This window comes from Protopterus annectens, chromosome 4.part0 (genome assembly GCF_019279795.1).
Source record: "Protopterus annectens isolate FY-2018-M chromosome 4.part0, PAN1.0, whole genome shotgun sequence".
NCBI classification, from domain to species: Eukaryota; Metazoa; Chordata; order Ceratodontiformes; family Protopteridae; genus Protopterus; species Protopterus annectens.
This window is the reverse complement of record NC_056733.1, coordinates 582823045-582846452: the sequence shown is the minus strand read 5'-3', so window position 1 is coordinate 582846452 and position 23408 is coordinate 582823045. Positions and strand designations below refer to the sequence as shown.

General features: G+C 39.0%; 1 protein-coding gene across 1 annotated transcript in view; it reads left to right on the top strand.

The window, feature by feature from the left end:
- The window catches only part of MYO1H (myosin IH), an 835299-nt gene that overhangs the window by 354023 nt on the left and 457868 nt on the right, over positions 1-23408 (top strand). Inside the window, exon 18 of the mRNA XM_044068514.1 lies at positions 16751-16868. Coding sequence (XP_043924449.1) covers positions 16751-16868 — 118 coding nt within the window. The remainder of the gene's footprint in view (positions 1-16750; positions 16869-23408) is intronic.

Genomic DNA, 23408 nt, shown 5'->3' with positions numbered 1-23408 from the left:
TTGCCTGTCCTTGTCATGAAAAAAAAATACTCAGTAACCATGGATATTGTAGGACCTCTTTGTACCTGAAACACCACAGGTAAGAGATATATCTTGGTGGTGGTGGTGGTGATAGATAATGCTACTAGGTACCCTGAAATGGTTGCTTTGTCCTCTTTTAGGCCAGAAAAGGCATAACATTATTTGTTAATTTTCTTTTTTTTTTTTTTAATAGGGAAGATTTTCCTCAGTAAATAGTGATACAAAACTGGTAAATTCATGTCAGAGACAATACCACAATGGTCAAAAATAAAATAAAAGCTTTATTAGAAACTGCCAAGAAATTTCTGGCAACATGTCTTTGAGGACTCAGAAAGGGGAAGGAGATGTTGTTAACAGAGAGATATCAGTAACTGCTTCAGGAAAACCTGTGTGTGTGTATGTGTATGTTCATGTGTACTCGTGTGTGTGTGTGTGTGTGTGTGTGTGTGTGTGTGTGTGTGTGTGTGTGTGTGTGTGTGTGTGTGTGTGTGTGTGTGTGTGTGTGTTTGTCTGTGGAGAAATAATCTTGAACACTTATTTGTCGGTATCCAAAATCTTTACCTTTACCTTTCTGATTTACTAACAGAGCCATACCTTTCAAACCTCCAAACATTAAAAACAACTGACCTTTAAAAAGTATAGCAAAGGGTCAGAAAGAGGATCACTTTCTTATTTTTCATACCAGAAGGTATTAATATTAAAATATTTAAAATGTCATGATTGAAGTTACGTATGATACAGTTTTCTTGACTTGTTTTCTTTATTGCTAGTTGACTGTCCTATGTGGACTCCCTTTCTCATAACCATAAAAAAAGAAGGCCCAAGCAGCAGGCTTTGGTCTGTGTTATCTTCTGTTACAGCCATAAGCAATATCAGGGGCTATACTGCACTAGGGTAATTGCAAATTATTTTTATATTTTTTGCATTCACCTTAGTACTATATATATCAGGCCTGTTAATAAGCTCTCTGTAAAGTATTGCCAATTAATCCACTTATAAGGTACTGATGAAACATGGCATATCTGCAGGTAGTAGCATTTGGCTATATTGGCCTGAATGCACCAGTAAACACTTAAAAAGGTAAAAGTAAAACATCATGGGCATTCAGAAGCCATGTAGCTGAAACACTAGTATGTCCTTAAGGGTCATTTGCATTTATCCCATGAGCCTCTACTATATGAAGACTCTAGCTTTGGTGGGTCTTTCTTGTAATTTTTTCTAAATGGTTTGTTTGTGTGCCTTTTATTGTTTGGTTTGGATATAAATGTTTTTGAAGATGGGTGTGGAAATATGATCTGAGAGAGGTTTTAGATGCACCATACAGAAATACATTTTACAGTTTGACCAAAGAAGTGAGAGAAATCCTGATGAAGTTGCATTGTAATGGTAATTTATGGATTATAAAAGCCAACAAGAGTAGTGATTTGGTTCTAATGGGTTCCAATGAGTATCATACCAGAGTGTCTGGGTTATATTCAGTGCAAGCTGCTTATAAACAAGTATCCAAATATAATATTTGAGATGTTTATGAAGAAACTGATATGTTATCACTTGCAGATACAGGGTCAATAGACACAAATATTGTAAATTTTTAAGGTTTCCCAACCAAAGATCTCTGCTTTATATGGTTTACCCAAACTATGTAAAGACTCAATGAGTCTTACATTTTGTCCTTTTGTTACAGCAGGAACAGGAAGATTAAAGACTGAACCTCTGTCTATGCTTGTTGAATATAAGCTACAAACACTTGTGAGAAGTGTTTGTTTTTCTCACTTGGTTTGACTGATTTAATAGACAGAATTAAGAAACTTACTAATGGTCCTGATATTTTTTACAACAGTTGATGTTAATAACTTGAACACCATCATTCTAAATGACCTTGTAATATGTTGGTTAAGGAGCACTTGGGTATCAAGACCTTTCCCAGAGAGACATGAATTTAATGTGTGAAATGTCATGACATGTTCCACATACTATATACTTTTCTTTTTTAATACAAAGATTTTTCAGCAACTACTAGGCACTGCTATCTAAAGTATTATTTAAAAATGGGGTAATTGTTTGTTTACCTGAATGAATTTTTTAAACACGTTATATCTTTTTACTGCTGTATTGACAATTTGATTTTAGTGTGACCTGGCAATGAGTCTGATTTATTATTATTTAGGAATATTTTAAATATCTCTACTATATTCATCAAATTTAATTTTAATTTTAATAAACATGGCCAGGAATTCAAAAATAACCCCAACACCAATAACTTTAAGAGCTGTGGCCAAAAACCTGTTTTCTTGACAGGGGAAAATGCAGTTCACAGACATACATTGGATATAAAAAGTTTGCACACCCCTGTCAAAATGTCAAGTTTTTGTGATATAAAAAATGAGACCACAATAAATCATTTCAAAACTTTTCACATTTTTAATATGACCTATAACCTATACAATTCAATTGAAAAACAAACAAATCTGTTAGGGGAAAAAATATAAAAAATAAAAAACATACAATATGCTGGTTGCATAAGTGTGCACATCCTTAAACGTATACTTTGTTGTGTGTCACACCCTTAAACTAATACTTTGTTGAAGCACCTTTTGATTTAATTACAACATTCAGTCTTCTTGGGTAGGAGTCTATCAGCATGGCACATCTTGACTTGGCAATATTTGCACACTCTTATTTGCAAAAGAGTTCCAAATCTGTCAGATTTTGAGGGCATCTCTTGTGCACAGCCCTCTTCAGGTCACCCCACACATTTTCTATTGAATTTAGGTCTGGGCTCTGGCTGGGCCATTCCAAAACTTTAATTTTCTTCTGGTGAAGCCATTCTTTTGTTGATTTGGATGCATGCTTGGGGTCATTATTGTGTTGATAGGTGAAATTCATCTTCATCTTCAACTTTCTAGCAGATGACTGCAAACTAGGAGCCATAGTCAAGTCCCCAAATTATGTAAACAACCTACAGAAGGGCTTCCCTGAGACAGATGCCTGGTGTCAGAGTCATGGCCTCAAGCTCAATGCCAAAAAGTGCATTGTCATCCCCTTTGGTAAAAACTCTGTACCCATGAACTACCACATAGGTGAATGTGTGATAAGAGACCTTGGGCCCCAGGTGGACAGTAGTCTCTCCTTTGATAATCAAATCACCACAGTAGTCAGGACATCCTTCTATGTGGCACACCTCATCACAAAAGGGTTCTCATCCAGGAAAAAAGAGGTCATTGTTCCCCTCTACTTGACACTCATTAGACCCATTATAGAGTACAGTGCCCCTTTTGGAATGTACCTCACAAGACATCTGCAGCAGCTGGAAAGGCCACAGAAGTACCTCACAAAGAGGATCACTGGCCTCAAACAGATGCCCTACACTGACCGTCTCAAAAAACTCCAGCTTTACTCCATAGCATATCGCCTACTCTGAGGTGATCTCTGCTTAACATATAAAGCTATTTCAAACCCAGAGCTGTTGGACATGCTACATCTAAAGAAATCCCAATCCCTCTGAGCTACATACTCTAGGGACCTAAACCTTGTCACCACAATAAACAGTACATGCTGGAGGGATAGATTCTTGTCCCAGAGACTTCCCATACTCTGGAACAAGCTACCTATCTATGTCAAGCAAAGTTCCTCATTAGCACTCTTCAAGAAAAATCTTGATGAGTGGATGGGAAATAGAAAATACACCCCAGGGATCACTTCTGTGGCACTGCTTGACAGGGGACAGGAAAATAACTTTTGTGGGTGGTGTAAGCCAGGGAACCTTATTGGCTAGGCTTACTTAGGCCCTTGGGCCGATAGCCTAGTACCTATCTATGAACCTATGAATACCTGAAGGATTTGGGCCAAAAGTGACTGGTATTTGGAACTGTTCATAATTCCCTCCACCTAAAGCCCCAGTTCCAGCTGAAGAAAAGCAACCCCAAAGCATGATACTGCCACCACAATGCTTCACCATTGGGATGGTGTTCTTTTGGTGATGTGAAGTGTTGTTTTTGCACCAAATGTACCTTTTGGAATTGTGGCCAGAAAGTTCAACCATGGTCTCATAAGACCATAACACATTTTCCCACATGCTTTTGGGAGACGTGATGTGTTGTTTTGCACATTTTTGCCAGGTCTGGATGTTTTTCTGTGTAAGAAAAGACTTCTGTCTTGCAACCCTACCCCATAGTCCAGACATATGGAGAATAGGGTAATTGTTGTCACATGTAGTACACAACCAGTACTTGCCAGAAATTCCTGCAGCTCCTTCAGTGCTGCTGTAAGTCTCTTGGCAGCCACCCTGACCAGTTTTCATCTTTTGTCTTTACATCAGTTTTGGAGGGATGTCCAGTTCTTTGCAACGGCACTGTTGTCCCATATTTTCTCCACTTTTTGATGACTGTCTTCACTGTGTTCCATGGTATATCCAATGCTGTGGAAATTTGTTTGTACCCTTCTCCTGACTGATCCCTTTCAGCAATGAGATCTCTTTGATGCTTTATAAGCTCTTTGCGAACCATGGCTTTTGCTGTAGCAGACAATTGAGTAAATGTCAGGAAAATCTTACTGGGACAGCTGAACTTTATTTGGACTTAATGAGAGTCTCTTTTTGAATGCTGTACTTAAGTCAAAAGGTGCTTCAACAAAGTGTTAGTTTAAGGGTGTGTACACACAACAAAGTATTAGTTTAAGGGTGTGCACACTTATGCAACCAGCATATTGTACGTTTTTTATTTTTATATTTTCCCCTAACAGATTTGTTTGTTTTTCAATTGAATTGTACAGGTTATAGGTCACATTAAAGGTGGAAAAGTTTTAAAATGATTTATTGTGGTCTCATTTTTTTATATCACAAAAACCTGGCATTTTAACAGGGGTGTGTAAACTTTTTATATCCACTGTATTAGTCACAATGAGAAAATACCTCATTATTGGCTAGTCTGCATGTCTCTGAATTATATGTAAATACCATGAGTACAAATCAACACTTTCCTGTGGTGGTCACCATTGGTGGCCCATGCATCACATTGGCACATGGCCCACCTCATTTACTCTCCCAAACATATATACCTATTCAAATACACAGACACACACATACACATACACGCGCGCGCGTGCGCACTCACACACACACACACACACACACACACACACACACACACACACACACACACACACACACTCGCACACTCACACACACACACACACGCGCGCACACGCACATGCGCACACGCACACAAACACACACACGCACACACTAACTTACCTCTTTCCTGTCCCTGAGTTAACAAAACATACCAATGACTCAATTTTCTTCTCTGACCCCATAAATCACAGATCCTTACAGTCAATGCCAGACATTAGATCTTTATTCTTATTGTTCAGAAAGTGCATCGTGATGCTAGACCTGTTGCTCTATTCTCTTTTTAAGTGCAATTAATATTTTAAAACCCATCTCTGATTTTACAAAACACTCCTGATGCTCCTTCTTAAATGTGTCCCACCCCCATTTAACTCACAGTCTGTTACAGTCGATGAATAACGCCTGACATTAGAGGTTCACACATTATTATATAAAAATAAACCTGCACTAGACTGCCTTAGTTAGAGTAGCAGGTAAAGGTTCTGACTTGTCAGGCTGCTTGCAGCACCAATGGTGCAAGGTTTGAAACTTCCACTCAACGTACCTTTTTAAGACTTATGGTAATATGTAAAGAGCATCCCTGCTGGCTAATGATGGTGCAGAGAACTAATACCTCTTTAAAGGAACTAGGTGTGTGGTGAGGGTACAGGGTTCTAAACTCCCTCCCCTTTTCACTTCAACTTTTTGCAAGACTTCAGGTAATAAGAAATGGTATCCATGGTGTCTGGTGTTCTCCCTGATCCATGTCTTTCATGCTATAAAACAGTGTCCTATTTTCATTTTCTGTGGCTTTAGAGTATGATCAAAGAATATCCCTGATGTCTAGTGTTCCCCACCCCATGATATTGCACAATTTGCTGGTTAGTCTAGGGAGTGTAGATGTGTGAACCCCCCCCCCCCCACACACACACACACACCTACTATACCTATCCCCTAACTAACCCCCTACTGGCTCCACCCAGGCAGACATACATAAACACACACACACACACACACACACACACACACACACACCTACTATACCTATCCCATAACTAACCCCCTACTATCTCCACCCAGGCAGATAGACACACACACACACACACACACACACACACACACACACACACACACACACAAACGTGTGCATGCATGCACACACACCTGAGGCTGCTCATCCCGCTGTATAACTTCACATATACAGATACACACACACACACACATACACATACATGTATACAACCCACCACCACTAACATTCCCTAAACTGCCCAGCACTTGCCTGTAACATGATCTCACCCATCAGAAGGAATGAATGAATGCAAACTTTTGACCATGTTCATTAACACAGCCATCCAAGGTAACTTACTCGGCCAGGTTATTCCCCGAATAGCTCAGCTTCATAAATGCCTTAATGTAGGCATTTCTGGGAAAGAGAGAGAGAGAGAGACAGAGAAGCACAAGATATGCCACTCCCCACGCCTCATTACATTTGCAGTAGGCTGCAACGACAACTCACCACAGTACTGCAATATTTCACAGTACAGCACCATGGTAAGCTTGTGTCTGACTTGAAAATGGTTGCTGCGAGTTGTTCACACTAGGCTTTTACCTTGCAGTACACTTTCTGAATTGGAAATATAGTTTATTTTTTGTCATCAATAAGGCTGCAAATTCAGGGTCACTTTCAACCAAAATTCATATAAAAAAATTGCTGATGCCTGCTAGAGTTTCAAAAGCATCCAGTTAAAGAAAAAAAATGTTAAAGGGTAACTAATTAACACTAGTCTCTGTAAATGGATGAAGTGTCTTTTATTTCAGAAGTGGAAGTTTTGATGAGTAAATTTCAGGCAAGGGATAACCAACTACACTGTCAGATAAAGTCAGAGCAGAAGCTTGACTGGAAGAAATAGTATTTTTGCAAGTTTTTTTTTTTTTTTTTTACAATAATGTTGCTAACATTACAGAAAATGGTTATGAACAAGGTAGACCCATGAGTTTCCCTTTAGCATACAGTTTAGACACCAATAACATTAAGTCCTTTGTTAGTTTTAATTTAAAGAGTCTCACAGGTGAGGAAATAGTCAAGAAAGCAGTGAGGTATTTCCTGTCTTTATCAACAAAAGGACAGTCAATTGCTATTAAAACATTAATCAATGTGGTAAATGAAACATGCTTGAAATAAATGTAAGTAACACAGGAACATTTCAAATGTTGCTTGTTTTTATTATGAAAATATCAGAAGAATTAAAAAGCACCAGAATATTGTATTGCAGATCTGAATATCTTATTTATGCTGTTGGATGTGCCTCCTGTTTGCCTTCTGTATTTCGTGGACTTCTGCATTTTTTAACAAATGTTATTTATGAGCATAATTATGACCGTTCTAAGAAAGGCAAAACAAAGGCTCTTTTTAAACATTCAGTGACCTGTAACAACGTTAAAAGATTCTGTATGTATTAGACACAGTTGTTGAAGACGAGCAGGGTGATTATCTTGATAATGCTGTAGATTACATGCAGATTACAAAGTATTTAACTGGAGGATGTTTTGCTTAATTCTTGTTGTGTGTTTACTCAGGCTAGTATGAACATGTTAACTGCAATGCTATGTTTTACAGATGTTTGTTTAAACATTAAGAGGAATAATAAACTTTATCACCATTTTATAGGCTTTCTCCCTCAAATTATCCAAACCCACTGAAACCAATATATCAAGAGTTAAAAGACTTCAAATGCAAAACTTTCATCAAGCTCTATGACGAAGTCTCAAAATTCACTTATAGCAGTATCAGCCCTGACTTCATTTCAGCAGATAGAAATACAAAAGAGTCCTACACATACTTAGATAAATGTCTTGAAATGACAGTCCCGTCCAGATCCAAATATAATGTGAAATTTAAAAGCAAACTGCTCTGGTGGTTCAATTATATAAATAAAATCTACAATAAAAGGAAATATCTAGCAGATGAAAAGACCCCAAAGTGAAGGACAATATCAGAAATGGGACTAAAATTTTAAAAAGGACAATTAAATCTGCTAAAGCAGCCCATGGGCTTAGGTTAGCTTCTGAAGCCAAGGAGAACTACAAATCATTATCTAATCATGTTTGAAAACAAAGAAACAACACTCAACAATACACAGAACTCCTAGAAAATAGCAAAACCTACTCAGACTCAATAGATATCTATAAAATAAATTCAGTACAAATTTTACTCCCGAGCCAATGATCTAAATGTCTTCTATCCCCATATCTCACAAATCCTCCATCATTACTAAAGAACAAATATTGAGGGTGCTGTCTAAGACCAAGAATGCTTCCTCCATGGGATCAGATAACATATGGGTCTGTCTGATGAATGGTAGTAAACATGCCATGGTGGAACCAGTCCATAAATTATTTAACCTTGCTACAGGCTCAGTCCCAGAAGTATGGCACGCAGCACTGGTGATGTCACTATATAAGGGTGGCTCCACTTCAGATCCCAGGAATAATAGGCCTATTAGCCAGACGAGGCTCATTTGGAATGATTTAGAGCGCATAACAAAGTGATAAACTTTGATGTTAAAAATCTCATCAGGCTAGACCCATGGCAATTTGGCTTTGTAAAATGTAAATCTTTTGTAATGAACCTAGCAAATGTCTTTGGAAGGGTAACAGAAGCTGACAACAATAGTCACACTATATACATGACTTACCTTGATTTAGCTATGGGATTTGACACCATCTCCCATGCTAGCATAATTAGTAAACTAAATGTATGACAAATAGCTCCCTATGTGACCTAACTCAGTACTCTGTACTGTGGTATCCATCCTTCTGCATAGTTATTTAATTATTATCTGTATATAATATAACTATTATAAGAAGCCTTACTACTGTATGTATAGTTACTATCTTATCTATTTTGACATTGTAAAATTTATTTTAATTGTATTCTGCTTGACATTGTCGATATCGTATAACTTAAAAGGTTTGGCTTGTACTGCATGTATTGGAGCTTTTCTCCCCAGGCATCCTCTGAAAAGGGACATTTGTGCCCAGCCAGACTTCCCTGGTCAACAAATGTAAAATAAAATAAATAAATAAATAAATAAATAAATATGAAAAGATGGATAGCCAGTTAGTTAAAAGACATAACCCACATGGTGCAGGTGGAAATGGCAACATCAGAGAACATGAAGATAACTAGCAATGTTCCACAAGGCACAGTACTGGGACCAGTTTTCTTTAGTAACTACTTTTCTGACCTCCAAACTAAGAACCAAGACCTCTAATTAATTAAGTCTGTGGATGACTGCAAATTGGGAATCATTGTCAAATCCCCCTCTGATGCATAAGCCCTTCATTTGGAACTTACACTCTATAAATTGGGTTTAAACTAAATGTTAAAAAGTGCAACATTGTTGTATTTGGTAAACAACCATTCTTTTCCAGCATACAGCACAGATAATACCTGACTTCAAAGTGAAAATGTAGTTATAGACCTTGAAATCTGGGTTGATATTTCCCTCTTCTTTGACACCATGTAACAACAGTCATCAGGAAATCCTGCTACTAAATGCAGTTATTCATCAAAGGAATCTAAAGAGTTTATATTTCCTTTATATTCTGTGCTGATCGAGCCAATTATAGGTTCATAGGTAAGTTCTAGGCTATCTGCCCAAAGGCATTAATCAGCCTAGCCAGAATGTGTTGGCTTTCGCCACCCCCTTAGATTAGTTCCCTGTGCCTCTGTCCAGCACAGCCATTGAAGTGATCCCCAGGGTAAACTTTGTTTCCCATCCACTTGTCAAGGTTTCTCTTGAAGAGGGTTAGCGAGGAGCTGTGCCTGATATAGACTGGAATCTTGTTCCAGAGCATGGGAAATCTCTGGGACAGGAATCTATACCTCCAGCACATCCTATTTATTGTTGTGGTGAGGTTTAGATCCCTAGATCGTGTGGCTCGAGGGGATATGGTTTTCTTTAGGTGGAGCATGTCCATCAATTCTGGATTGGACATGGCCTTGTATGTCAGGCAGAGATCACCTCTGAGTAGGCGGTATGCAACCAAGTACAGCTGGAGTTTCTTCAGTCAAGCTGCATAGGGCATCTGTTTGAGGCCAGTGATCCTCTTGGTGAGGTACTTCTGTTGTCTTTCCAGTTGTTGCAGGTGTCTTGTAAGGTACATCCCAAATGGAGCATTGTACTCTATGGTTGGTCTGAAGAGTGATGCATAGAGGGGCACAATGACCTCTTTTGATCTGGATGCAAACCCTTTTGTGATTAGGTGGGCCACATAGAAGTATTTTCTAACCACTTTGGCAATGTGATTATCAAAGAATAGGTTACTATCTACTTGGGTCCCCAGATCCCTTATTACATCTAACATATTTAGGGGGCTACCACCTATGTGGTAGTTTGTGGGTACTTTATTTTTCCCAAAGGGGATGACTATGCAGTTTTTGGCATTTAGCTTGAGGCCATGGTTTTGACACCAGGTATCTGTCTCAGTGAGACCCTTTTGGAGGATATCTGTGTCAGCCAGAAAGCCAATTATTGTCCCTAGTTTGCAGTTGTCTATGAAGCTAGTCAGCCACAGTCCTCCTGTGCTAGCCTGTACCTCTGAGAAGTATATGCTGAACAGGAGGGGTCCTAAGACTGAGGCCTGGAGAACACCACTTGTAACCAGTTTAGAGTCAGACCTAGCTCCCGCAACTCTTACCATGTGGGTTCTGTCCGTGAGCCAGTTGGCAACCCATCTCGTGATGTAGGGGTTTATGTTCAGGCTGGTGAGCTTGTCTATAATACCAGAATGGGGAATGGTGTTGAAGGCCTTTGCAATGTCTAGGCAGGCTGTGTGGACCACCTTTCCCTCATCTATAGCTTTGGTAACTGTCTCAAAGAAGTCCACCAGGTTTAGGAGGCATGATCTGCCCTTAACAAATCCGAACTGGGTAGGGTCCAGTGTTTGCAGGTTCCCAATGTCTCTGTTAATGAGTCCATGATGATGCGCTCCATAGCCTTGCAGACCAAGCTAGTCAGGCTTATAGGGTGATAGTTCCCGGAGTCTGTTGTGGCTCCGGCTTTGTGCAGCAAAATAACTGTTGCTGTGCTCCACTCTCTCGGCACATAGCCTGTGGAGAGGCTGAGTTTGAACAGTGTGTTTAGGTGAGGGGTTAGTTCATCTTTGAGCTCATGTAGGATGCATCCTGGGACACCGTCCAGTCCCATTGATGCTGTGTTTTTGGCTTTGGAGAGGGCTGTTTTAACCTGAGTGTCTGTGATTTCAGGGGCACTACATTCTTCTGGTATGGTTATGGGCCCTTTTGTGGGTGAGAGGGGGTGAGGTTTGCACTGAACCTGTCTGCCAGGATGTTAGTGATATCAGTCGGTTCCGTGTATTTTGTGCCATTCTGCACTAACTCCGAGCCGATCTGAGAATTGCCACTTAGATTCTTGACATAGCTAAAGCATGCCTTGTGGTTATCTTTGGAGTCCTTGGCAATATTTCTTTCATATCTAGCCTTGGATGATTTTATGAGGGAGCATAGTTTTTTGCTGATACTGATCAGGGATGTCTTCCCTTCTTGGGATTTTACTACTTTCTGTACTAGTTTCCTCCTGCTATTGTATAGCTTGTTTATGGCAGGGGTCCCCCAGACTGGTTTCCTTTTCTTGGAGGAGTGAGTCTTGGTTTTGCTTGGGATAGCATGATCCATGCATTCTTGTAGGTGCCCGTAGAGAGCATTAGTAAAGGATTTTGCAGCTTGGATAGCGTTATCCTTTAGCATGGGGGCTTTGAAACTTTCCTCCCTGGTCTTAAGTAAAGTGAAGTTCGCTTTTGAAAAGTTTTTCACGGTGGTTTCTTTGACCGGTGGTGGTGGCGGAATGTGGATATCCAGAGTGATTAGTTTATGGTCAGATGTAACCAGTGAGGGGTTGACCTCCGGTGTGGAACACCAGTCCCCCATGTTGGTGATGACCAGGTCCAATATGTTGTCACCTCTGGTGGGGGTGTTGACCAGTTGATCCAGGGCATTTGACTTTATAAATTCTAGGAAATGTTGGGCAAGGGAGTTAGTACTTGAGTAGTTTTCCCAGTTAATGTTTGGGTAATTGAAATCACCCAATATCAGGGTGTTTGGTAGGACCTTTATTTTTCCCAGTGTTTCCAGAAATGTGGAATGGGTGTCCTGGGACATGGTGGGTGATCTGTAGCAAGCTACAATTTGAATTGCAGTTTTGCCCAGTTGCACGTGGATGATCTCTGAACCATCATGCTGTGCCACTAACCTGGAGGTGTGGGTATCCTTGATGAATATGGATAAGCCCCTGCCTTTTGTATTTTGGTCCGGGTTTTGTGGCCAAAATGTATGGTATGAGTTGTAGCCTGATAATGCTGAGTTGATCTCTGGAGCCTTAAACCAGGTTTCTGTTACTGCACATATATTGATTTTCTCCATACTGAGGAGTGCCTCGAGTGCATGCATTTTGAGGTTTAGACTTCTGGCATTGAGTAACATTACCCTCAGTTTTTTGTTACTTGTGCTATTTATGGCGGTGGGTTTGTCTTTTGAGCCTTGCCTAAAAAAGGCACTATGGAGGTGGCAAAAGCCTTGGCCAGTATTTGAAAGCCTAAGTGTGACAGGTGCAAGTCATCTCTATTGAAGCAGCATGGCTTGTCAAGCATGTCATCCCATGCTGATAGACACTGTATCCCCTTTGAATGACACCAGAAGCTTAGCTAATTGTTGAAATTGATCATTTTTTTCTTTATATCGTGGCATTATTCTTGGTGAGGGCAGGATGCTACTCAGGGTCAGGGTCATACTGGCATGGGCTATGTGATCAGAGAGCTCTTCCATGTCTCTTTTCATGTAGTCCAGGGAGGTATGGCTCAGGTCATTCACACCAACATGGACAATGACAGTCATATTTGTACCTGTTCTGGAGTGACCTGAGTGCTTGAGTTATGTGGTGGATCCTGGCACCCAACAGGCAACTAACAGTAACCTTCTCCTTGTTTAGCCTAGTGAGTGGGACGTCAAGTGTGCCTAAATATAGAGTCATCTATTGCTAGTCTGTTGGGTATGTTATTGCATGCACACTGGTTTTGTGAAGTATGTGTTTCATGGTTTGTGTCGGGGGGGTGGAGGTTGCTTAGATGTCTGCTTTGGAGGTCTCTGTTGCTTTTGCAGATTTTTATTTAGAGCCTCCGAGTATGTTTTCGTGCATTTATGTGTGTTTTTTGCCAGTGCTGGTTTCATAGGTCTATGTGAGACTGGTGGTGTGATGCAAGTAATTCCCTTCTCCTCTTGACTGTCTGGTCCAGTCTTGGGTAGAGAGAGCTTAACCTCCAGTTTGGCTGTATAATTGCATCTCTCGCATGTATTAGTGTTTGGTGGTAGGAGGAAAGGGTTGTCTGTGTACATGAGGCAGTTGTAACATTGCCTCAAAATGCCCAGATCCAACAGTTGGACAGGAGAGTACACCTGAAACTGCCCTTTGGACATGCCTGGATAGGTACAGTAAACTGTTAACTGATTGGCTGGTAAGGTAGAATAGAGAGCCTTGTCCTACTCTACAGTATAGAAGGGTCTAGTGCTAAGGTTTATTAGTGCTTATTATGAGTTTTGAGTAAGTGCCAGGCTGAGAAGTGAATGGTTTGAGTGCTTAAGTTGAAAGTTTGTCTAGTTCCAAGGGAAAAACTGAAGACCAGACGTTGTGGAGCAGGGAATAGTTATACACTAGCTAACTGGAGCTGCCCAGCACGCAAAACTGCCCAAATGCAGGTTTTATAGCAGGGAAATGAAAGAGATAGAAATTAGCCCAAAATAGCCAACAAACTACTAATTTCTGTGCTGAAACCACTCCTCCAGGAACAGATAGGCTGCTCAAAGCTCCCCTCTCTCACAGGTGAACAGAGAAACTTCCTTCTATCCAAGTAAGGTATGGGCAAACACAAAAAACTTGTAACACAGCCATGAATTCAGCACTAGCCTGAAAACTGAACTATACTAGCATAGAAAGGTGGGAAAACAGGGGTTTTTTTTGTTTTTTTTTCAGAAAATAAAACAGATACAATCAAAAAACACTTTAAATGCACAGAAATGGCTATCACACTTGAGTGTGTAGCCTACAACAGTTAAACAGGTAATTTAAACACAAAAACGACTTTGTTAAAGTGCAGGCAGTAAAATAAGTACAATATGTAGCTGAAACAAGCTTTTTAAATCACAGAAACTCTAAAAAAAAATCAGCGTTTTAGGCAGAATTAGCTAAAATGATACTTAATCACTCCAAAGTCTCTCTTTTGTCTCTCTGTTGCTGTAGAACTCTGCAGGGCACCAGGCAGGAGCTTGCTGAGCTGTATACAATTGCAAAAACATCACAAATACGGGTTTTATAGCAGGGAAATGAAAGAGATAGAAATTAGCCCAAAACGGCCAATAAACTACTAATGTCTGGGCTGAAACTACTCCTCCAGTATAGAATACAACACCCTCTTGGGGGGGGGGGTACAACACCAGACATATCAAACAAATGAAAATACCACAGAGGTTCTTAACAAAGAATACTGTTGGCTTAAAGGCTGTAAGATATGAGAAAAAGAGTAGAAGCACTGTGCCTCTAAACCTTATCATATACACTCCCCAGAATGACCTGCACCTTGTCTTCTTTGCCTCTAAACCTTATCATATACACTCCCCAGAATGACCTGCACCTTGTCTTCTGTGTAATCAGGGATCCAGTAATCCAAAATCTTTGTACCTTCACATGTCAGACACTCCCACAAATACCAAAACCAGGAATCTAAATCTGGATAAGCAGATTAACAAAACAAGGTGGGGAGACTGATTTGAAACTCAGTGTTTCTCTCATCTCTGGAATAAACAAACAACCTCTGCAGATCAACCAGTGTGATACACTATCTTCCTTCAAACAAGCACTGAATAATTGGATGCTGTTTATAAATTCACCCTAGGATCAACTGTCTTAGCCCTCCCTGAGAGGGGAGGTACAGTCTAGAGTAGGAAATGTAAAGGTGTAATGGTCACAATGCTCAGTTGCCTTAAACTTCCTATGATCTTACATGATAAAATATCCAGTGGCCTTTATAGGTATTGATAGGATCATGCTCCTCAAGTCCACTTGTTTTGGTTTGTAGAAATTACTTTCTAATAGGAAAGAATTTTGGATTATAACACTTTGAGCTCTATTTAGTCCAGGATAAAATAACCAATGAGATGTCTCATATTTTATCTGTTACTGAGAGTTGTATGACTTTAAATTCTTTATTATGTTGTTTCTACAATATTTATTTAGCAGTCATGTGATTTGGTCCTTAAGATGTACTGAAAAAGGTGTAGTTACACATTGAAACTGGCATTCAAGTGTTTTTACCACCATGTTCACCCTGTGGTCTCAACATTGCTTTGTTGGTTTACAGCTGAAAAGTTTGGAGGACTTTTTTGCAAGCCTTTGTGATGAGGGAGGAAAATTCAGCATCTGGCGAAAACCCATAGAGAACATACAATGAATGTTTTAGAAATGCATCATTTCTATGCATTTCAAAGTTGCAGTAGATTTTTTGTCTACAGACTATTGCTTACATCCTCATTTTTTAAGTAAAATGATGTGAGCACAAAATACAAAAAATAAGTAGGGAAAACAACTAGTTCTATGCCATTTTAAATAACGTTTACAAAATTATGGCAAAACAGTTTTTGAAATAAAATTATTCTGATTAATAATTTCAGAATAATTTGAACTTGCCCCATAAAAGCTGTAACATGTTGTTTAAAATGCTAAGTAAGTCTAATTAAGACTGGACATTTTGTTAATAGATATTTTAAGGTAATGATATTATTAGAACATATGCTATTTATCCAGCTTTATTATATTATATATCTCCAACAATCTCATTTATATTATCCTATTTATCCAGTTTTATTATATTATATATCTCCAGCAATGTGATTTATATTATCCTTTGTCTTTAGAAAAGTGCTTCAGCGTTTATATCCATGAATGGGATCAGTACTAAAACACTTGCAGGAAAACAGTGTACAGCAAGGATTCCTTATCAGATCATTTTCGTCATCAGTTGTTGAATCTTTGTAAAACATATTTACCTCTAATTATAATGCCTGTCCAAAATCAATACTGTACTGGACATTGTCACTGGGTCTTGAACAATGGGCATATGCAATTTTGCACCCCTTTTTCTGCAAAGTTTTGCAAACTCAAAATTGGTTATAATTTGACAGTAGTCATGAAAATGTCAGGGATCTGCCACCCCAAACAGATTACATCTTTGAACTATATTGGAGAGATTTTAATACAAAGTGTATTTGGTGATTTGTACTTTTTAGTTGAAATTGCTTTTGAAATTAAGTGTTCAGGAAATCACGATCCAAGCATTTTTGTCTGAAATATTTGACACTATGCCCATCAAAATAGACCTGCCCCAAATAAATCACAGCTTAGTATGCATTCTTGTTCAGAAAAAAAAATAAAAATATAAATAAAAAAATTTAAAAATGCTTTCTGCTACTTTCGAATAAGCAAAACTGATACTGTAGAAAACTATTGATTTGATTTTATGACCTCCTTATTGCTGTTTTTGCTTTGACAGGCAAGTTTAATGATATGTTGGTTAAGCACCAAGTTAAGTATCTAGGACTAATGGAACACCTGCAGGTGAGGCGTGCAGGATTTGCATACCGTAGAAAGTATGAGCCCTTCTTGCAGCGGTGAGTATCACATTGTGAAAAGTCATCATACATGATCAGCCGATTATATTGTGAATGTTTACCTATTGTCACAGTCAATGGAGACAATCAGCTAACATTTAATACCACTATTATGAATAATATACTTGTCAAAGAAATATATAATGAAATGAATTAGTATCAGAACAATGAAATCATGATATCAGAAACTCAACAGCAAAACCCACTATGTCATTAACACTTGTTTGTAAACATTTCTTATGTATAGAGACTCTAACTGTAATGTTGTTTAGCTTATTTAGGCTGCTTGAGAAAAAGGGATTGGAATTATTCAATGAATAGTAATGAATCACTGGGATGTTTTATGAGCTTAATACTGTTATGATTTAATATTGATAAAATTAATTAATTCTTAGGTCATGATGTTGCAGCATTACAAAATGTATTTTTCAGTGTATCTTCTTTAGGTAATTGATATTCAAACTGACAGTTATATGATGGAGTGCTAAATTAAATGTATGCATTGCCAGAAAGAATATTGTTTCTAGTATTTCACAACAGTAATTTGTCACAATGTATTGAATTATATTAATTTATATCATACTAACTGTACAATGTTACATTCATGCATATATATATATATATATACACACACACACACACACACACACACACACATACACGCACACGCACACGCACACGCACACACACACACACACATATATATATATATATATATATTTTTTTTTTTTTTCTTTTTTTTTTACCCAGTCCACAACAGCATCACAAAATTACATTTGTGCAACACCATTTAGCCCCTGAAAATCTATGCAATTACAGATGCTGCATTTCAGTAGATACTGGGATTCTACAGTTTGTCCTTCAAGTTGTATCTCCATTACATCAATAATGAATACTCTTTTCCTTAATCTTGCCCTTTTGGGGCAATTCTGTTGTCTAATTTTGAGTTCCCAGGTCTTACGCTGCTCTCAGATTTTATGCTGATGCCATCACAGTTGGTCTTTTTAGTTCAGTCTGTTATTCCATGTCTAAACCAATTAAATTGTCCACAGTACTGTGAGATGTTATGTAAAAGGGATGGTGACTCCTCACTGCCATAATATTTCTTGGACCCCTCTACTCTGCCATTATTTGTGAATACTGCAAAGCAGTATTTACTGACTATTGATGGTTTGCAGTTCTTTGCTTTTTTATTTTTATTGTGGCCTTGTTGCTACTTCTATTCACTTACAGATCTTAAACCTTTAATTTCCTTTTCTTTAATGGCATCCAGGCAAAGAACAAGGACATACAAACGTCAGCTAACAATGACAAATAATAATTACCATCTACTAACACTGAAGCATTTTTGCATAGGAGCCTGCTCCCATAGCCTCCTTACTTAATAAACTCTATGGGCGCACATGTTAGGAGAAAGGGCATAAAAGTGATAGTGCATTCGCTACAACAATGTACCGGTAACAATATTACACAATAACAACTGCAGCTGAGCAAGCAGCCTTAAACGTCAAAAACTAATCACATAAAGAAAACGTAACAAGCAAGAAACCTTAAACATAAAATATTAATTAGATAAAGAAAAATATAGCAAGCAAGCAACCTTAAACATTGAATACTGACACAAAGTAAATGTAAAATCCCCTTACAGACTAAACTGCAATACAAAGAAAAGTAAACCTATGCACACTATATATGAATATAAAATTAAATTTAAAATTAGGTTAGAGCAATGAAAGACAATGTCCATTGCTGCCAGCATTAACAGTTTGCTATTAATAGATATGGTAAACAAATGACATACAGTCCTTTTATGCCCTTAGCTATTTCTAGTATACCTAGAGACATGGAAACATAAAGTATGGAAATAGAGAGGGATGCTTTGTACCATCTAGTTTGTCCATTCCTGTACATACTTGATAAACTTAAGACATAAATTATATCATCCTATAAGTGAATTAAAGTATCACTTAATGTTACCTTAATTTAATTTAGCATCATTCCATGCTAACTTACTCCCTATAATTTATACACTAATTACCTCTCCTTTCTTTCATGCTTCTATTTGGCAACCAAGCATATATCCACATCTAAGATCACAATAGTACAAGAGCACGTTACTATTAAAAAAGGCTAAAAGTCAAAATCATTATAGTGACACATGCTACAGCTTCCCCAAAAGAAAAAAAGTGTAATTATGTAGCTTTTGCTGCAAAAACTGCCTACCTTTCTCTTTTTGCAGTCTTGTAGTAAATATCTCACCCAGACTCATAATTTAAATGTAACTGGAATGACATGATTTAACAATCACCCCCACAGATACATAACTGTACCCTCCACAGTTAATACAACTGGCATTTACATATACCTTAGTGCAATTATACAGTACAAATATTAATGTACATATGTATTTTATATTAATATTACTTGCTTTGTCTATATTACACGAATAATCTATCTCTTCCACTCCTTCTTCGTTATTTATTTTCAGTGGTACTTCTGGTATATCTGCGATCTCCCATCCATTGGTCAAGATTTCTCTTGAACAATGCCAGCTCCAGCTGCTGCAAGTGTCGGGTCAGGTACTCAATCATTGGTCTGATGAGAATCCCTTCATGATAAGGGGGCATGCAATGAGTCTTCTCCTAACTACTTACTTACATGGGTGGGTGAAGACAATGACTACTATCAACCTGGGTCCCCACTGTAACCTCATCACTGCTAACAATGTATTCTGTTCCACTTTTTCACTGTCTGTGACATTTACTTTCTTGTCCTTTTCATTATGCACTCTTTCTTTGCTACCACATTCCTTAATTTCCCTCTCTGTTCTTCCCTTACTGCAATATTTATTGTACCACTTTTATAAGTCCTGTAAAGCCAAATCTTCTAATACTATATTTAAATTCTGTCCCGAGTCTTTGGTTAGATCAGTTCTGAGCTGCTATACCTCATCATCATTTTGTCCGTCTGTTTTTGCCACTTTTCTTTTATGAATCCTGATATCTCTCCTCAAAATCAACAGAAAAAACAATGTGCTTTCAGCTGTTTAAATCCTCCAAGTAAAAACTTTACAACTGCCAAAAATTTTGTCTACTACAAATGCCAACAGATACACCATGAAACCCTAATACTAGGAGACTTAACAGCTTATAACAGGTAATACCCCAAATGAGTTAATAAACCTATACGAATTAACTAGTCAAATCTGCAACTCAGTCCGCAAAATAGCACGCCATCAGTGAACCTTAAACTGGGAACTAACTAAAAAAAAAAAAAAAACAAAATGAACATAGCAGCATGTCCTCCAGAAAGTCCAAGTTAGCATCTGTCAACTTATGCAATTAGAAGTTCAAGATAGCCAGAGGTTTATTTATTCCCCTACCAATTACATATTCCACTAGACTACACATATGCAGAACCAAAGGTTCTGAGCAGCCAGAAGGAACTGCAGAAGGTCCTGGAAGACAAGATGCAGATATGTTTACCAGGAAGGAAGATGTCCTTTGCCTCTGTATTACAGTTCATACAGTGATAACCAACAGACAAAGGGAGCAGTGGTACCCAAACATGATGTGGGTTACCAGAGACTTAAGATCAGGGCAAGACCACAAGACAAATGGTTCAGAGGGTTAAGGTTGTGGACTGTACTCCTGTGGTACAGAGTTTGATTCCTCCAATCCTCATTTGCCAGCTGTTGTGATGTAAACCAAGTCACTTAACCATACACTGCTCCTGCATTCCTCCTGAAAAGGGGCTGTATGACCAGTGGGCCTACCTAGGTAACAAATGGATATTATTATAATCATTATTATTATTATTGTTATTACTATTATTATCATAAGATCCGTGGTGGTGGTGCTGCGGTAGCATTGTCGCTTCACAGTAAGACGCTGTCCGGTTCGATTGTCAGCTAGAGCGTCTTCTGCGTGGAGACATATGTGAATGGGCATACCTTCGTTGAAGGTCGTGTGTCAGGGCTGGTAACTTGGCATGTAAAAATCAACTACCAATCATTAGCGGACTGGAATTCTGCTGTGGCAACCCCTAACCGGGAAAAGAAGAAAGACACAAACAAACAAACTATTATTATCATAAGAGAAGAACCGCAAAAGGAGAAAGAAGTTCAGGTCTCTGGACTGCAGAAGAAAATTCTTTAGAGCATTGGACTGATATATCTTTAAATGGAGAGAAGAACACCACAGCATTCCCCATAATTGCTTGGTGGGATTTGAAGCAGAGTCCTATACTTCCCAAAGCACACAGAAGGGAAAGGATCCCAGTCTCTATGACCTCCAAATATACTGGCTAAGCATACTCCTAGTCAGCTCATCTGGCACCAGGTTCTGCTCACTGATATGGATCCTCTCAACATTAAGTTCTCTCCAGTCTGATGTGGTGATCCTTCTTGAAGTGTCCTCTCACTTCTGTAATGCCCTTATGACACAATGTGGAGCAAAAGCAAAAAAAAAGAAAAGGGCATACTCATTTCTCATAATCCTGACCCTAACCTCATCCAACCAGGGATGCTGCCCCTCCTTGACCCCACCTTAAATACACTTCTGTTCAAGACAGCCCAGTGGGAGGACAAAACCTTTTGCTGTATTTGAGAGAACAAACCTAAGGTGGTGAACGGAGATTCCCCTGTAAGACATTCCCCATCCTATCCCTAGTCTGTGCTGTAAAACAACCTGGTATACAGAGTAGTAAAAGAATAGAGGTAGTTACATAGCAGCTCTTGGTGTCTAAGACTTTTATTTGTATGATCATAAAAGTGTCACATAAAATGTGTTATAAAGCCATTTGGGTATAAAAAAACAAGCAAGGATCCTGGGTAGGTTTTATTGGCAAGGTATCCTGAAGGAAATTGAAAATTATAATGTCAGTTGTCTTGAGTACAAAAAGATAGCCAGTTAACCCTGGCTTCTGGAATCCGCTGATTCCAATGCCCATAACTGTAGTTTATTTTGAGAGAATTGCTATGGAAATTGTAGAACCATTATTCAAGCCCAACAATGGACACCAGTATATTTTGGTAGTATTCAACTATTCTACCAAATTTCCTAAGGCTATTCCCCTCAGAAAAGAACAGCAGATGGGTTATTTTGGTATAGTGTCTTTCTCTCACTCCATCTCTCTCTCTCTCTCTCTCTCTCTCGCATCCATGGGTTCCCAGACACATTCCAAAAACTGATGGACTGTGTTCTAAGATCCCATCATTCATATACTGCAGGATGTTTGGATGTTGCAGGTACCCAATCAAAAGACTGTGACTCACATCTTCCAAAGTTCAAGTGATATTAGACTCTAAGGTAGACTGGGCTTACCATTAATGCACCAAAGTGTAAAGTAGGGATGGCCAAGGTGTGCTATCTTGGCTATGTAACTGGTACGAGGATGAGTGAACCACCAAAAAAGAAACTTGAGGCTGTCAAGGAATGTCCAGTCCCTTGTCCCTGTGGTGCAAAGGGATAAAGCTCTAACTGCATCACAGCTGACCCATGCTTGTCTAGCAGAACAGGAGCTGGAGGGACTGGGGGGGGGGGGTTGAAAGTGAGCAGCTGACATTGGCTGAAATATCCTGTGGGGAGGAAAGCAGTTTCTCACTGCCTTCATGATACCTGCAGGAATGCACTGCATGAAGAAGGTAGCATGCCATGCAGTACATGATATGGCACTTAGTCTGGAGGTTGTGCATGTGCTCACACACCTCTCCAAGTAGCAGTGATGGAACTCACAGGCTGCTGAGTGGGTGAGGATAGCACATTCCATATATTCTACAGACTGTTCCACTTCCTAACTCCTAACTGCATGTTCCCACTGAGGAAAAATGGACTGGAGGGTACTCACCAGGATGGAGAAATTAATGGATCAACTGGGTGCAGGAAAAGAAGCCATTGGGCTGACCTTGCAGACCAAAAAAAAAAACAAATAAGTGACCTAAACAAAATAAAAGAGAGAGAGAGAGTCCCCAAATCCGACTTCAGACCAGTGACAAGTGGAGTACCACAGGGTTCAGTCCTGGGTCTTCTTCTGTTTGGTATCTACTTCTCTGAAGTACAAGCTAACACAGAAGGTCTTTGGCTAATGAAGTTCACAGATGACTGCAAACTAGGAACCATAATCAAAACTCCTAATGATGTGGACATCCTACAAAAGGGCCTCACTGAGACAGATGCCTGGTGTCAAAGCCATGGCCTCGAGCTCAATGCCAAAAGGTGCATTGTCATCCCTTTTGGTAAAAACTCTGTACCCATGATCTACCACATAGGTGGTAGTCTACTTAACACCAAAAGTGTGATAAGAGACCTTGGGACACAGGTGGATAGTAGTCTCTCCTTTGATAATCACATCACCACAGGAGACAGGAAATCCTTCTATGTGGCACACCTCATCACAAAAGGTTTCTCATCCAGGAAAAAAGAGGTAATTGTTCCCCTCTACTCATCATTCATTAGATCCATTATAGAGTACAATGTCCCTTTTGATATGTACCTCACAAGACATCTACAACAACTGGAAAGGCTGCAGAAATACCTCACA